The sequence below is a fragment of the Polypterus senegalus genome, chromosome 1 (genome assembly GCF_016835505.1).
Source record: "Polypterus senegalus isolate Bchr_013 chromosome 1, ASM1683550v1, whole genome shotgun sequence".
NCBI classification, from domain to species: Eukaryota; Metazoa; Chordata; class Cladistia; order Polypteriformes; family Polypteridae; genus Polypterus; species Polypterus senegalus.
The window spans coordinates 319,284,793-319,302,570 of NC_053154.1; the positions used below are offsets into that span (position 1 = coordinate 319,284,793).

The following is a 17,778-nucleotide window of genomic DNA, read 5'->3' on the forward strand; positions in this document are numbered from 1 at the left end:
TGATAGATTAGGTATAGATCAAGCCTGCTCTCTTTCTCTTCCCCTTAACCCCCACCCTCCCTTTTACCTCCCCAAGTGAGGCTAAAACCCACTTCACGCAGTCCCAGTCCTCTGACATACCCAGAGACAGAGCACGTCCAAAGCACAAAATTCTTCTTTTAAGTGATTTGATTCATTTCATTCAGTCCAGCAAAATAATTTGAATCTTTGAATGACTGATTTGTTCACTTCAAGTTAAAACAACAATCAAGAATAGTATAATAACAGTATAACACCTTTTATCACAAAACAATATAAACAATATAAAAGACAAGCAACAAAATAAATATTTCACCCATAATAATAATCAAATAAGCAAACATTTTTATAACCTTTCGATGTTGAAAGAATCACATGTGAGTGCTTAAATCTCTTATGACTAAATAAAATTGATTTCAGTTTAGGTTTAAGCTAGGCTATAACCTATTCTTGTATAGTTAAAATGGTATATGTTTAAATGTATGTTAACAAAGTAGTTTTGTTCATATTATAATTGTATGTTTATAAATGTAGCTCCATAAAAATACTAGCAATTTTCAGTAGATGTCCCTCTAATATGTTCTGAAATCAGTCAGTGAATTGAGATTCAATGTACTGCATGACAAGTGCCAGTGGTTCGTTCCTCTATTCAGTTCATAAACAGACTCCTTTGGTCAAGTCAAGTCAGATCAAGTCAGTTTTATTCATAAAAGCACATTTAAAAATAACAGATGTTAAGCCACAGTGTTGCACAAACTGGCAATAAAATAACTAAACTAAAATAGTTACCCTAATGGTCTTTCACTTATGAATTATACTGAAACAGACTAACATTTCATATTTTTCTTGAATGGTTTAGGATAAAACAAATTGTTTTTCCCTTTGAATACCAGTGAATGTTGCTTGGAAGAACAATACAGTGTTTCAATTAAACCAGCAACATTTCTATCTGAAGGGTGCGGTGGCATATTGGTACCACTACTGCCTTACAGTGAGGAGACCAGGGTTAATGTCCTCTCTGCATGCAACTTGTATGTTCTTGACTTGTCTGTGAGGGTTTTCTCCTCTTTCTGCAAGTATTGCTACCTTCTTATTCACATGATAGCTAAATTGGAAAATATCTCTACTGTTTTAAGGTTTAGATAATAAGCTATGACTGTTCACTAAACTTAGAATCTCACTTTTAAAATGTTTTAGTAAATTCAGCTATGTTTCTTGTTGAATGCATCAACTTTTAAAATAACAAATACATCTCTCATTTGCATTTACAGAGCCTGGCCCAGTCACTTCTCCTTATGCTAGCAATGTGACAATGACTTCCATGAATCTCTGCTGGGTTGCACCAGTAGGATTAAACGTCTCCTATGGCTTAAATTTCTCAAGAAATGGACAAAGCACACAACTTTTTACTAGTAACACGTGCATTAATGTGCCAGGGCTCAACTCTTCCATCTCCTATTCATTCTTTGTGTTTGCAGTCGCTGGAGATAACAAGACAGTGGGTGATTCAGTTACCATCACAGCATTTACAAGTGAGTAAATATCATGCAGAAATGACATTTTTTACAAGAATCAGCTCCTGAAGAAAGAGACTGTATATAATAGAACTGAGTAATATGTTGATATACTGTAAATGGTTTATGTACTATGGAGTAATCTTCTTTAGAGTTGCTATTAGTTGACTCATTTGCCTGTAATATTTTTTATCTGAAGGAATTTAAGGGGACATTTTTAAACATATGTAACAGATAGGACTGTGATTGGTTAAAATAGGAATGGGGGATCACCAATGTATTTGGGTGGTATAAGATAAGGTTAGTTGACATTTGTTTTACCTGATTCATTTGTGGACTTTGAAGGGTGGTAGTTGGTGGGGTGAGGCAGTTTAGTGAGTTGAGGACAGGCCGGATTCATAAGTTCGTGTGTAGGAATAAACAGTTGTGTAAAAACAGTAAAATAATTTCTATATTTAAAATTACTTCCTTTAATGTGTGGAATATCATAAGAAAGCATGGAAGTTGGCGCTCTTTGCATCTGAGTGCAGTTATCATATCATAGTTAAAACAGAAACTTTGCTTAAGTATTAGAGATTGAGATGTGCATAGAGTACCACTACCTTGATAGCACTGCATGTTGCAATCACTCGTGGTAATGGTTGTTCTTATTTGGTTAGAAAGACACAGTCCTGGTTTTGTTGTTTTAATGTATTTGTACTACTTTATCCAACAGATGTAACTAGGGAGCATGTACAATATTGAATACATTTTAGCAAAACTATCTTAAGTTGGGAAGTTTGCCCAATAGGTGTAACATGCAGTGTAAATGCAGATGCTGTGTTGGGTAGTGTTAAGCATCCAGTACAGTCTATCTACTGACCACCAAAACTCTGCTCCATTGAGGAGCCAATCAAATTCCAACCCTTCGATTATGTTTACTGGCCTTTGTGTTATGTCACTGACATTATTTTATGCACTTGGTCAATTCCATGTTTTCCAAGGCCTGCCTCACTCCTCATTCTCATAAAATGCACAGTACTTACACTGTTGTTCAAATAAGAGTGGTGGTCCATGAATTTCACATTCTTCTATTTTAGACATTAAACTCTATTTTCCTCTAAACAGTTTGAAAACATCTATAAGTTTTGTGATACATTTCAGTTTTTACCACAGAGAATGTTTTTATTTTTCCACTTATTTCTCTTAGCTATAGTAGTTTATTATTTGTATACTGAAGGCACAGGGCTTTGCTTAGATTGTTATTTGGCTTTCATTGATCATAGCTGTAGAAATTGTGTCTTTTTGTGTGTCCTTTTCATGGAAAGCTTTTTTTCCATTCTTATGTTCTACTGTCATTAATAACCATCCATCCATCCATTTTCCAACCCGCTGAATCCGAACACCGGGTCATGGTGGTCTGTTGGAGCCAATCCCAGCCAACACAGGGCGCAAGGCAGGAACCAGTCCCGGGCAGGGCGCCATAACACGGCTTGTCACACACACACACACACCAAGCACACACCAGGGCCAATTTAGAATCACCAATCCACCTAACCTGCATGACTTTGGACTGTGGGAGGAAACCGGAGCACCCGGATGAAACCCACGTAGACACGGGGAGAACATGCAAACTCCACGCAGGTAGGACCCGGGAAGCGAACTAACTGCGAGGCAGCAGCGCTACCACTGCGCCACCATGCCATCCGTCATTTAATAACCTTCAACTAAAAAAGTTACCCAAATGGTCTTTCAGTTAATAATTGTTCTGCTACAAACTAACACTTGAACTTTTCCGTGAATAAAGGTTTAGGATAAAACAGATTTCTCATTGAATCCTCTTTGAATTCCACCTAATGTTGCTTGCAAGAGGAAACAATTGCTTCTATTTAAACAGTTATGTTTCTTTCTGAGGGGCATGGTGGCATGTTGGTAGCACTTCTTCTGCCTCACAGTATGGAGACCAGAGTTTATATCCTTGGACCACTCTATGTAGAATTTCCTTGTTCTCCATTATCTGTGTGGATTTCCTCCGGGTGCTCAGTTTTCTTCCTACGGTCCACAGACATGCAGGTTGGGTGGATTGGTGATAATAAAATTGCTCTATTATGTTAGTGTGCTCACCCTCCAATTAAATGTTCCTGGAATGTTCCTGAGTAGCTCCCTGTGCTTGCTGCGATAGGCTCCAGTAATCTGGCATCCATTGTCAAGATTAAGCGGGCCTAGGAAATGGCATTGTACATATCTTTCCTTATTTAGCAATTTGGCTTTCACCTTTATGCAAGTATTGCTATTTTCTTTTTCACATCATAGCTAAATCTGGAAACATCATCTACAATTTAAAGCCTTGGATAATAAGCCATGCCTGTTCACTAAAGTAAAAGTTTCATTAATATAAATTATATTCATCTAGGCTTCTACAGCAGCCTTCCATTGGTTTCCAATCCATGGAAGCTAAATAGTCCCTCATCCTTCCAACAGCCTCAGGAGTCTATCTGCGGCTATTATTCCTAGTTGGCTTTGACTGTTCCAGTTTCCGTTTATAGCTGGGAACAAGCAAGATCATGGAATAGTCAAGAGATGCAAATGACAAAATGCCTGTTTATTGTTGGTGTGAAAGTGATCAAATTGCGAGCCCTCATGTGTGGGTCAGTTGATTAGTATGTGGTATCTGGGCAAATCATCTTTCACGTTACTATGGTTAAATCCCCCATAATGAAAATTACACTACTGGAGAATTTATTTTCCAAATGATGAATTTTATCAGCTAGCAATTGTTCTACCAAATGAGCGTTTGCATTAAGAGTAACGTAAATACCAACCAATATAACAAAATGAAATTCCTTGGGTAGATGGAATGGTGTCTAAATAATGGCAAGAGCTTCTAAATCAGCAGAGGAAAAAGAAAGAATTTTGAACTCATCTGTGCACCACAGGTTTATAAACATGCACATGCCACCACCTTGTGATTTGCCTCAAAGTCAACTGTTACGGTCTGCTCTGAATAACCGATATCCTGCCATTTGAACAACATTGTCTGGGAGATCCGAAGTAAGCCACAGTTCAGTAAAACAGAAAGCACAAACACACACAAAATCTTTGTTAGTCCTAATCAGTAACAACAGCTCATCTACTGTATTTTGTTGACAAGCGAGCAAACATTTGAAAGGCAGACCCTGAAGGGAGATATGTGATGGTTATGGGTAATTTATTTAATTGTAATGTGATTTTGATAAATGTCTTGCACCCAATGTGGATTATAAGAGATTTCATCCAAAAAATATTTGCATCCATTCCTAACTTGAACACTCAGAAAATTATAATGGCCGGAGACTTTAATTGTGTTTTAAATCCAGACCAGGATAGGACTTCAGCTATAGCGCTGACAACATCTAACACTGCAAAAATAATTACACAGCTTTAATAGATCACAACTTATCAGATCCATGAAGATTTCTAAATCCATATTTTAAAGCATATTCCTTCTTCTCATTAGTACATCATTGTTACACAAGAATTGATTATTTCTTTATAGATAACAATTTCTTCCTCTCGATCAAATCTTGCAAATATGACACTATTGTTATCTCTAACCATGCCCCTCTGATCATGGAGCTCACATCACTATGCTTTACATACTCATCTCACAACTGGCATATTAAAACCTGTAATAAGCTCACAAGAACTTTACAGAATTTATGTCCAAGCAAATTGTTTTTGTGGAGACAAATGCATCCTCTGAGGTTTCTGCTGGAATACTCTGGGAAACTCTGAAGACTCTTTTAAGATCACAGATTATCTCCTATCTTTCTTACAAAAATAAATCAGAAACCAAGAAGGCATCAGAGTTAATTAGTGAAATTACCAGAACAACATGCCAGGTCTCCAAATGAGGCACTTTTTAGGAAAAGACAGGCTTTGCAATCAGAACTCAGCCGCTTGACAACAAAAGAAAAAGAACAACTCATTTTAAAATGAGAACATTATTACTACAAACACAGAGAGAAGGCTAGCAATATCTTACCACAAGAAATCCATAAGGAAGAAGTTCACAATGCAATATCAGTAATCACCAACACACACAGAGATAGAATCATTGGCCATGAAAAAATAATGCGCACATTTAAAGACTACTATAAATCCTTGTATTCTACTCAGTTTAAAGAACACGAAACACAATCTAATGTGCCTTTTGATACATGACGGATACCATAGCTAGAAACTCAAGTGCAAAGGAATTGGATAAACCCCTGATGTTATCAGAATTACTAGACACTTAATTCACTTCAGAGTGGGAAAGCAGCAGGTCCTGATAGCTACCCTGCTGAATTTTATAAAAAAAATTTCAGTTAAGTTAGCTACCCTCTTATTAGCAATATTTGTAGATGCCAGAGGCAAAAATAATTCCACTTCAAAATTTTCGCAAAGCATTAATTACTAATCAGCATTAATTAATTTTCCTTAGAAAAATAAGGACTTATTACAATGTGCATCATACAGTCTAATCTTACTTCTGAATAATGATGTTAAGATACTCACCAAAGCCTTAGCTAGAAGCATTGAGAAAGTGCTAAATTCAATAATATCACATCACCAAACCAGATTTATTAAAGGTAGATATTTGGCTTCTAATCTTTGATGCCTATTTAATGTAATATATTCAACCAGAAAGTCTAACACTCCGGGGATAATATTATATTTGGATGCAGAAAAGGCATTTGATATGGTTGAATGTTATTACCTGTTCACCATTTTGCATAAATTTGGGTTTGGCTCGAACATATGTGTATGGATCAAACTACTGTATATAAGTCCAGAAGCTTAAGTTTGTATTAACAACATTATTTCAGACTACTTTAAACTAGAACAAGGTACTAGAAAAGAATGCCCCTTGTTATCACTGCTATTTGCAATCACCATTGAACTTATGGCTGTTTACTTTTGAAATGCATCAGTGATAAAGGGGATTTTCAGAGAAGCACTTGAACAGAAAATATCTCTAGATGCAGATGATATGGTATCGTATATATCAGACCCACAAAATTCTGTGCCTACAGCCCTATCAGCACTATCAGAATTTCAAAGGATACCTGGACTTAAAATTGATTTAAATTTAAATTTAAATGTAGGAAGCACTTTAAGTTAGAGAATATTTAATCTGTGGCACCTCTACATGATAACCAGCTTTTTCCACCCTCTCAAACTCTCACAGTTTTTAATATTTGGAAAATGTACAGTATGGGATTAAAACATTCAGTGGTTTTTATATAAGTAATGTCTTTGCATCCTATGAATAATTATACTTTTAATCTTTTAATCTCTCATCCACACAATTTAAAACTCTCCCCTAAACGGACACTTTGCTAAACAAAATCTGCCCAGTTTTCCTCACCTCCCACCTGCTTCCATTCCAGAATAGATATTGATCTGTCTTGGGGACTATGACAGCATTTCTATAAAGTCCCTTCCTTTTAAAGATCCCAGAACACAGTGGAAAAGGATCTTTACTTAACATTTCAGAAACGGAGTGGAAGGCAGCCATGGAAAGAATTCACTTGAGCTCCATAAACTTCAAAACATTCAAGTATTCAAGTTAAAATCTTCCATCTCGCTTGAAATTGTCTAAGATGTTTCCAGGGCAAGATCCAACCTGTGAATGTTGCAATCAAGCCCAAGCTTCACTGGACTACATGTTTTGTGTCTGTCCAAATTAACATCATTCTGGGTGAAAATTTTGAAATGCCTATCAGACAGCCTTGGTGTCACAATCCTCCGAATCCATTAACAGCTGTGTTTTGTGGACTCCCAGTTGGGCTTAAACTGAAGAAGGACAAACACACTGTAATCGCCTTTCCTACACTATTGGCACGTTGACTTGTCTCACTCAACTGGAAGAATCCCAACCCACCTCTTTTAAGTCAGTGGGTAGCTGATTTTATATACTATTTGGAATTGGAAATTTCTTACTCAGAGAATCTGTCCAAAACATTTTAAAAACCAGACCGGATGTAATCAATAACATTTTAGAATAAACATTTAGAGTGGGGGAAAGACTCCTTTCTCTCTTTACTATTGTTAACAGTATTGCTCTGGTTGTTGGCTTTCCTCTGTTTCTCATGGGTAGGGGTTGATTTGATTTAAGTTTTATTAAGTTTGACTTGATTGTATGCTTTTAATAAATTCAATAAAATGAAAAAAAAATTCATACAAAAAAAAAGAAAAAGAAAGGCAGATTGGTGGGAATGAAGCACAAAATCCTCTCCGTCTCCAGTGCACCAGCACACAAGGCCACTTTCCTCATGTACCACTGATAGAAGACGGGGAAAACATTCTGTGGTAATTGTCCCTCATCACAAACAAACATGGGAAATAAATCCAATGGAACTACGTCCTATATGTTCAATAGATATTCATGAGTAAAAATAATTCTTCAAGTCAACAAAAAACAGCGCAACTGAAAACCATGTCAACCTGATTCACTAAACTAAGAATTTCGCTTTTGGACATTTTTTGTGCAAATTCATCTATATTTCTTGATGAATGAATGCACTTTTAAAATAATAACTACATTTCTCATTTGAACTTACAGAGCCTGACCCAGTCACTTCACCATCTGTTACCAATGTGACAACAACTTCCATGAGTCTTTGCTGGGGTGCACCGGTAGGAGGAAACATCTCCTACAGCATCAATTTCTCAAAAATGGACAACCTTTTACCAAAAATACGTGCAATAATGTGTCAGGCCTCAGCTCTGCAACTGGCTATTTATTCTATGTTTTTTTCTGTCTCTGGGGGTAATAAAACTACTGGTTAATCGGTTAACATCACCGCATTTACATATGAGTAAATAGCATGTAAAAAAAAATTGTGGCAAGAATCTATTTCTTCAGAAAGCACTTCTGTATATCTGAACAGAGTAATATGTCAATATACTGTAGCAGCTTTATATACAATGCAGTAATCATCTTTAGTGTTGCTATTAGTTAACTCATTTGCCTGCAATATTTTTCAGTTAAAGTAGTTTGAGGAGATTTTTGACTATGATAAGTCAATATAAAAATGGAGGTCACCAATGTACTAGTGAGGTGTATGGTTATGTTAGTTCAGAGTTGTTTAAACTGATTAGTTTGTGGATGGTAAGGGTGGTACTTGGTAGGGTTGTGACGATGTGGGTTCTGGCTCCACACTCCCATCTGATTTTGGGAACCCTTGAACCCACCACCGTCGGTAATGTCACCGATGAGCTAGTCAATGGAGGCAAACAAACAATTGAGCAAGGGTGCTGCAAAAGTGAATAGGGCTTTTATTTAAAATTGTCCATCAAAACAAAACAGTGTTCCAAAAAATAGTGCAGTTCATTCAATAAATAATCCAATAAAAGAACGTGGAGGTTAAAATCAATAAATAGAAAAAACAATCCTTTAAAACGAGAGGTTAAAAATCTTCTTTAGGAAGCAGTCTTAAAACAACAAACAAGCTCGGTGCTTCTTTTAACATGTGACTCCCGCATCTCCCTGTCCAGGCTTCGCAACAGAGGAGCCACACTCTCATGCAGCTGCCCTCCTACAACACACATTCGAGACTGGAGACCTCCTGATCCCTGGCTCCGGTATGGCACTCACCCCAGCCTCGAGAACTTGGTTTCCACCAACGGCCAGGTCGCCCACGTTGGGGATTCCAACCACCAAGTCTCCCGACTTCCGCTGCCTTTCCGCGGCCTCTCTGCGGCCAGTCGCCTTCCCTTGGTCACTCCTGCTACATAATCACTCAGCGGGAGCGACATCCAACTCAAACGCCTGGGTGTAGGCCCAACACCCCAGGCCCTCGCAGCTGCCCGTGAGCGCTCGCTCGTTCTCTCTCTTTCACCGACCTGCCTCCTCATCTGCTCCCGGTAACCTCCGTCCTCTTTCCTTTCCTTTTTTTCACCCCCTTCAACCGACTTGCGCTTCTTTTTAAATGACGAGGGCCACAGCAGCTGCAGCATTAGCCATGGGACAATCACGAATGTGGGCAGTTCCTCACCTGTGCACTCGGTGAGAAACGCCCACACACTACGGATCGCCCCACAGCTCGCTATAGCCCAACGTCCCCTCGCTAAGCCACGATCATTTATTTAAAACGAATGGCTTTTGCACAATGAGCTATGGACCCGCTACACCACAAGGGTGATGGAGTTTATGGAGTTTAGGACAGATTGGATTTATAATTTGAATGAAAGAACAAAGTTGTGTAAAGAGTTGTGTAAAGAGAGTAAAAATTGTGAAATTGTGTCTTATTATATGCCTTTTACATTAAAACTTTTTTTCATTATTATGTTCCTGTATCATTATTAACCTACAACTAAGAAGTTACCCAAGTGGTCTTTTAGTTAAAAATGATACTGCTACAGACTAATATTTGAACATTTCCTTGAATAAAGGTTTAGGATAAAACAAATTGCTTTTCCCTTTGAATTCCAGTTAATGTTGCTTACAAGAAGAATACATTGTTAAAATTTAAACAGTAGCATTTCTTTCTAAGGGGCACGATGGCATGTTTGTAGCAATTCTGCCTCTCAGTAAGGAGACCAGAGTTTATTTCCTGGAACAACTCTACATGGAATATGCTTCTTCTCCCCGTGGATTGGTGATGATAAATTAGCTCTAGTACAGTATGTTAGAGTGCTCACCCTCCAATAAAATGGTGCCCTGTCTACTGAAATGTACCTCACTATCTCCCAGTGCTTGTTGCGATAGGCTCCAGCCCCCTGCATCCATGCTCAGGATTAAGCAATCCTAGGAAATGGTATCATACATACCTTTCCTTGTTTAGCAATTTGTGTTTCATCTTACTGCAAATATTGCTGTTTACTTATTCACATGACAGCTAAATCTAGAAATATCATCGCAGTATTAAGCCTTGGATATTAAGATAAAATTTCACTTTTGAAAATGTTTTGGGAAATTCATCAATATTTCTTGTTGAATGCATAAGCTTTTAAAATTATAATTACATTTCTCATTTGAACTTACAGAGCCTGGCGCTGTCACTTCTCCTTCGGCTAGCAATGTGACAACAACTTCCATTCGTCTTTGCTGGGTTGTACCAGTGGGAGGAAATGTCTCCTACAGTGTCAATTTCTCATCAAATGGACAAAGCACACGACTTATTACCAATAACACGTGCATTAATGTGACGGGGCTCAACTCTGCAACCTCCTATTCATTCATTGTGATTGCAGTCGCTGGAAATAACATGACATTGGGGGATTCGGTTACCATCACAGCATTTACAAGTGAGTAAATATCATGTAGAAGTAACATTTTTGCAAACATCAGCTCCTTCAGAAAGAGGTTCTATATAATATAACTGAGTAATATGTCAATATACTGTCAATGGTTTATGTACTATGGAATAATCTTCTTTAGAGTTGCTTTTGTGGACTCATTTGCCTGTAATATTTTGCAGCTAAAGGATTTTGATGTGACATTTTAAACTTATGGGACTTTGTTTGATCAAAACTGAAAAGGAACGACCACTGTATTAGGGAGATGTATGATTAGGTTTGTTTAGAGTTTTTTAACCTGATTAGTTTTTGGACAGTGAAGGTGGTAGTTGTTAAGGTGAAAGATTTCACAGAGAGTTTGGGACAGGCCAGATTTATAAGTTCACATGAATGAACAAACAGCAGAGTAAAGATAGTAAAATTATTTTTACATTAAAAACTTGATTTAATGCTTGGGATATCAAAAATAAAACATGGGAGTTGAAGCTGTGTGCAGTTGATCATAGTTATCATACCATAGCTGGAACAGAAACTTTGCTTAAGTAAGAGATTGAGATGTCTATAGAGTACCACTAACCTGATAACACTGACAACATGTGGTCATTTATAGTAAGGGTCGTTCTTTCATGAATGTGGCTAGAAAGACGAAGTCCTCGTTAGTTGTTTTAATGTAGTTGTACTTAGTAATGTGCAAAATTCTTCTTTTAAGTGATTTGATTCATTTCATTCAGTCCAGCAAAATAATTTGAATCTTTGAATGACTGATTTGTTCACTTCAAGTTAAAACAACAATCAAGAATAGTATAATAACAGTATAACACCTTTTATCACAAAACAATATAAACAATATAAAAGACAAGCAACAAAATAAATATTTCACCCATAATAATAATCAAATAAGCAAACATTTTTATAACCTTTCGATGTTGAAAGAATCACATGTGAGTGCTTAAATCTCTTATGACTAAATAAAATTGATTTCAGTTTAGGTTTAAGCTAGGCTATAACCTATTCTTGTATAGTTAAAATGGTATATGTTTAAATGTATGTTAACAAAGTAGTTTTGTTCATATTATAATTGTATGTTTATAAATGTAGCTCCATAAAAATACTAGCAATTTTCAGTAGATGTCCCTCTAATATGTTCTGAAATCAGTCAGTGAATTGAGATTCAATGTACTGCATGACAAGTGCCAGTGGTTCGTTCCTCTATTCAGTTCATAAACAGACTCCTTTGGTCAAGTCAAGTCAGATCAAGTCAGTTTTATTCATAAAAGCACATTTAAAAATAACAGATGTTAAGCCACAGTGTTGCACAAACTGGCAATAAAATAACTAAACTAAAATAGTTACCCTAATGGTCTTTCACTTATGAATTATACTGAAACAGACTAACATTTCATATTTTTCTTGAATGGTTTAGGATAAAACAAATTGTTTTTCCCTTTGAATACCAGTGAATGTTGCTTGGAAGAACAATACAGTGTTTCAATTAAACCAGCAACATTTCTATCTGAAGGGTGCGGTGGCATATTGGTACCACTACTGCCTTACAGTGAGGAGACCAGGGTTAATGTCCGGGTCCTCTCTGCATGTAACTTGTATGTTCTTGACTTGTCTGTGTGGGTTTTCTCCTCTTTCTGCAAGTATTGCTACCTTCTTATTCACATGATAGCTAAATTGGAAAATATCTCTACTGTTTTAAGGTTTAGATAATAAGCTATGACTGTTCACTAAACTTAGAATCTCACTTTTAAAAATGTTTTAGTAAATTCAGCTATGTTTCTTGTTGAATGCATCAACTTTTAAAATAACAAATACATCTCTCATTTGCATTTACAGAGCCTGGCCCAGTCACTTCTCCTTATGCTAGCAATGTGACAATGACTTCCATGAATCTCTGCTGGGTTGCACCAGTAGGATTAAACGTCTCCTATGGCTTAAATTTCTCAAGAAATGGACAAAGCACACAACTTTTTACTAGTAACACGTGCATTAATGTGCCAGGGCTCAACTCTTCCATCTCCTATTCATTCTTTGTGTTTGCAGTCGCTGGAGATAACAAGACAGTGGGTGATTCAGTTACCATCACAGCATTTACAAGTGAGTAAATATCATGCAGAAATGACATTTTTTACAAGAATCAGCTCCTGAAGAAAGAGACTGTATATAATAGAACTGAGTAATATGTTGATATACTGTAAATGGTTTATGTACTATGGAGTAATCTTCTTTAGAGTTGCTATTAGTTGACTCATTTGCCTGTAATATTTTTTATCTGAAGGAATTTAAGGGGACATTTTTAAACATATGTAACAGATAGGACTGTGATGGGTTAAAATAGGAATGGGGGATCACCAATGTATTTGGGTGGTATAAGATAAGGTTAGTTGACATTTGTTTTACCTGATTCATTTGTGGACTTTGAAGGGTGGTAGTTGGTGGGGTGAGGCAGTTTAGTGAGTTGAGGACAGGCCGGATTCATAAGTTCGTGTGTAGGAATAAACAGTTGTGTAAAAACAGTAAAATAATTTCTATATTTAAAATTACTTCCTTTAATGTGTGGAATATCATAAGAAAGCATGGAAGTTGGCGCTCTTTGCATCTGAGTGCAGTTATCATATCATAGTTAAAACAGAAACTTTGCTTAAGTATTAGAGATTGAGATGTGCATAGAGTACCACTACCTTGATAGCACTGCATGTTGCAATCACTCCTGGTAATGGTTGTTCTTATTTGGTTAGAAAGACACAGTCCTGGTTTTGTTGTTTTAATGTATTTGTACTACTTTATCCAACAGATGTAACTAGGGAGCATGTACAATATTGAATACATTTTAGCAAAACTATCTTAAGTTGGGAAGTTTGCCCAATAGGTGTAACATGCAGTGTAAATGCAGATGCTGTGTTGGGTAGTGTTAAGCATCCAGTACAGTCTATCTACTGACCACCAAAACTCTGCTCCATTGAGGAGCCAATCAAATTCCAACCCTTCGATTATGTTTACTGGCCTTTGTGTTATGTCACTGACATTATTTTATGCACTTAGTCAATTCCATGTTTTCCAAGGCATGCCTCACTCCTCATTCTCATAAAATGCACAGTACTTACACTGTTGTTCAAATAAGAGTGGTGGTCCATGAATTTCACATTCTTCTATTTTAGACATTAAACTCTATTTTCCTCTAAACAGTTTGAAAACATCTATAAGTTTTGTGATACATTTCAGTTTTACCACAGAGAATGTTTTTATTTTTCCACTTATTTCTCTTAGCTATAGTAGTTTATTATTTGTATACTGAAGGCACAGGGCTTTGCTTAGATTGTTATTTGGCTTTTATTGATCATAGCTGTAGAAATTGTGTCTTTTTGTGTGTCCTTTTCATGGAAAGCTTTTTTTCCATTCTTATGTTCTACTGTCATTAATAACCATCCATCCATCCATTTTCCAACCCGCTGAATCCGAACACCGGGTCATGGTGGTCTGTTGGAGCCAATCCCAGCCAACACAGGGCGCAAGGCAGGAACCAGTCCCGGGCAGGGCGCCATAACACGGCTTGTCACACACACACACACACCAAGCACACACCAGGGCCAATTTAGAATCACCAATCCACCTAACCTGCATGACTTTGGACTGTGGGAGGAAACCGGAGCACCCGGATGAAACCCACGTAGACACGGGAGAACATGCAAACTCCACGCAGGTAGGACCCGGGAAGCGAACTAACTGCGAGGCAGCAGCGCTACCACTGCGCCACCATGCCATCCGCATTTATAACCTTCAACTAAAAAAGTTACCCAAATGGTCTTTCAGTTAATAATTGTTCTGCTACAAACTAACACTTGAACTTTTCCGTGAATAAAGGTTTAGGATAAAACAGATTTCTCATTGAATCCTCTTTGAATTCCACCTAATGTTGCTTGCAAGAGGAAACAATTGCTTCTATTTAAACAGTTATGTTTCTTTCTGAGGGGCATGGTGGCATGTTGGTAGCACTTCTTCTGCCTCACAGTATGGAGACCAGAGTTTATATCCTTGGACCACTCTATGTAGAATTTCCTTGTTCTCCATTATCTGTGTGGATTTCCTCCGGGTGCTCAGTTTTCTTCCTACGGTCCACAGACATGCAGGTTGGGTGGATTGGTGATAATAAAATTGCTCTATTATGTTAGTGTGCTCACCCTCCAATTAAATGTTCCTGGAATGTTCCTGAGTAGCTCCCTGTGCTTGCTGCGATAGGCTCCAGTAATCTGGCATCCATTGTCAAGATTAAGCGGGCCTAGGAAATGGCATTGTACATATCTTTCCTTATTTAGCAATTTGGCTTTCACCTTTATGCAAGTATTGCTATTTTCTTTTTCACATCATAGCTAAATCTGGAAACATCATCTACAATTTAAAGCCTTGGATAATAAGCCATGCCTGTTCACTAAAGTAAAAGTTTCATTAATATAAATTATATTCATCTAGGCTTCTACAGCAGCCTTCCATTGGTTTCCAATCCATGGAAGCTAAATAGTCCCTCATCCTTCCAACAGCCTCAGGAGTCTATCTGCGGCTATTATTCCTAGTTGGCTTTGACTGTTCCAGTTTCCGTTTATAGCTGGGAACAAGCAAGATCATGGAATAGTCAAGAGATGCAAATGACAAAATGCCTGTTTATTGTTGGTGTGAAAGTGATCAAATTGCGAGCCCTCATGTGTGGGTCAGTTGATTAGTATGTGGTATCTGGGCAAATCATCTTTCACGTTACTATGGTTAAATCCCCCATAATGAAAATTACACTACTGGAGAATTTATTTTCCAAATGATGAATTTTATCAGCTAGCAATTGTTCTACCAAATGAGCGTTTGCATTAAGAGTAACGTAAATACCAACCAATATAACAAAATGAAATTCCTTGGGTAGATGGAATGGTGTCTAAATAATGGCAAGAGCTTCTAAATCAGCAGAGGAAAAAGAAAGAATTTTGAACTCATCTGTGCACCACAGGTTTATAAACATGCACATGCCACCACCTTGTGATTTGCCTCAAAGTCAACTGTTACGGTCTGCTCTGAATAACCGATATCCTGCCATTTGAACAACATTGTCTGGGAGATCCGAAGTAAGCCACAGTTCAGTAAAACAGAAAGCACAAACACACACAAAATCTTTGTTAGTCCTAATCAGTAACAACAGCTCATCTACTGTATTTTGTTGACAAGCGAGCAAACATTTGAAAGGCAGACCCTGAAGGGAGATATGTGATGGTTATGGGTAATTTATTTAATTGTAATGTGATTTTGATAAATGTCTTGCACCCAATGTGGATTATAAGAGATTTCATCCAAAACATATTTGCATCCATTCCTAACTTGAACACTCAGAAAATTATAATGGCCGGAGACTTTAATTGTGTTTTAAATCCAGACCAGGATAGGACTTCAGCTATAGCGCTGACAACATCTAACACTGCAAAAATAATTACACAGCTTTAATAGATCACAACTTATCAGATCCATGAAGATTTCTAAATCCATATTTTAAAGCATATTCCTTCTTCTCATTAGTACATCATTGTTACACAAGAATTGATTATTTCTTTATAGATAACAATTTCTTCCTCTCGATCAAATCTTGCAAATATGACACTATTGTTATCTCTAACCATGCCCTCTGATCATGGAGCTCACATCACTATGCTTTACATACTCATCTCACAACTGGCATATTAAAACCTGTAATAAGCTCACAAGAACTTTACAGAATTTATGTCCAAGCAAATTGTTTTGTGGAGACAAATGCATCCTCTGAGGTTTCTGCTGGAATACTCTGGGAAACTCTGAAGACTCTTTTAAGATCACAGATTATCTCCTATCTTTCTTACAAAAATAAATCAGAAACCAAGAAGGCATCAGAGTTAATTAGTGAAATTACCAGAACAACATGCCAGGTCTCCAAATGAGGCACTTTTAGGAAAAGACAGGCTTTGAATCAGAACTCAGCCGCTTGACAACAAAAGAAAAAGAACAACTCATTTTAAAATGAGAACATTATTACTACAAACACAGAGAGAAGGCTAGCAATATCTTAGCACAAGAAATCCATAAGGAAGAAGTTCACAATGCAATATCAGTAATCACCAACACACACAGAGATAGAATCATTGGACATGAAAAAATAATGTACACATTTAAAGACTACTATAAATCCTTGTATTCTACTCAGTTTAAAGAACACGAAACACAATCTAATGTGCCTTTTGATACATGACGGATACCATAGCTAGAAACTCAAGTGCAAAGGAATTGGATAAACCCCTGATGTTATCAGAATTACTAGACACTTAATTCACTTCAGAGTGAGAAAGCAGCAGGTCCTGATAGTTACCCTGCTGAATTTTATAAAAAAAATTTCAGTGAAGTTAGCTACCCTCTTATTAGCAATATTTGTAGATGCCAGAGGCAAAAATAATTCCACTTCAAAATTTTCGCAAAGCATTAATTACTAATCAGCATTAATTAATTTTCCTTAGAAAAATAAGGACTTATTACAATGTGCATCATACAGTCTAATCTTACTTCTGAATAATGATGTTAAGATACTCACCAAAGCCTTAGCTAGAAGCATTGAGAAAGTGCTAAATTCAATAATATCACATCACCAAACCAGATTTATTAAAGGTAGATATTTGGCTTCTAATCTTTGATGCCTATTTAATGTAATATATTCAACCAGAAAGTCTAACACTCCGGGGATAATATTATATTTGGATGCAGAAAAGGCATTTGATATGGTTGAATGTTATTACCTGTTCACCATTTTGCATAAATTTGGGTTTGGCTCGAACATATGTGTATGGATCAAACTACTGTATATAAGTCCAGAAGCTTAAGTTTGTATTAACAACATTATTTCAGACTACTTTAAACTAGAACAAGGTACTAGAAAAGAATGCCCCTTGTTATCACTGCTATTTGCAATCACCATTGAACTTATGGCTGTTTACTTTTG

The 17,778-nt window shown here is 37.0% G+C and overlaps 1 protein-coding gene across 1 annotated transcript in view; it reads left to right on the forward strand.

The window, feature by feature from the left end:
- LOC120516919 (receptor-type tyrosine-protein phosphatase eta-like) overlaps nt 1–15,352 on the forward strand; it is a 63,333-nt gene extending 47,981 nt beyond the window's left edge. The window contains exons 7-10 of the mRNA XM_039738972.1: nt 1,290–1,550; nt 10,527–10,787; nt 12,621–12,881; nt 15,252–15,352. Of these exons, the coding sequence (XP_039594906.1) occupies nt 1,290–1,550; nt 10,527–10,787; nt 12,621–12,881; nt 15,252–15,352 (884 nt within the window). The remainder of the gene's footprint in view (nt 1–1,289; nt 1,551–10,526; nt 10,788–12,620; nt 12,882–15,251) is intronic.
- Nucleotides 15,353–17,778: the final 2,426 nt, after the last annotated feature.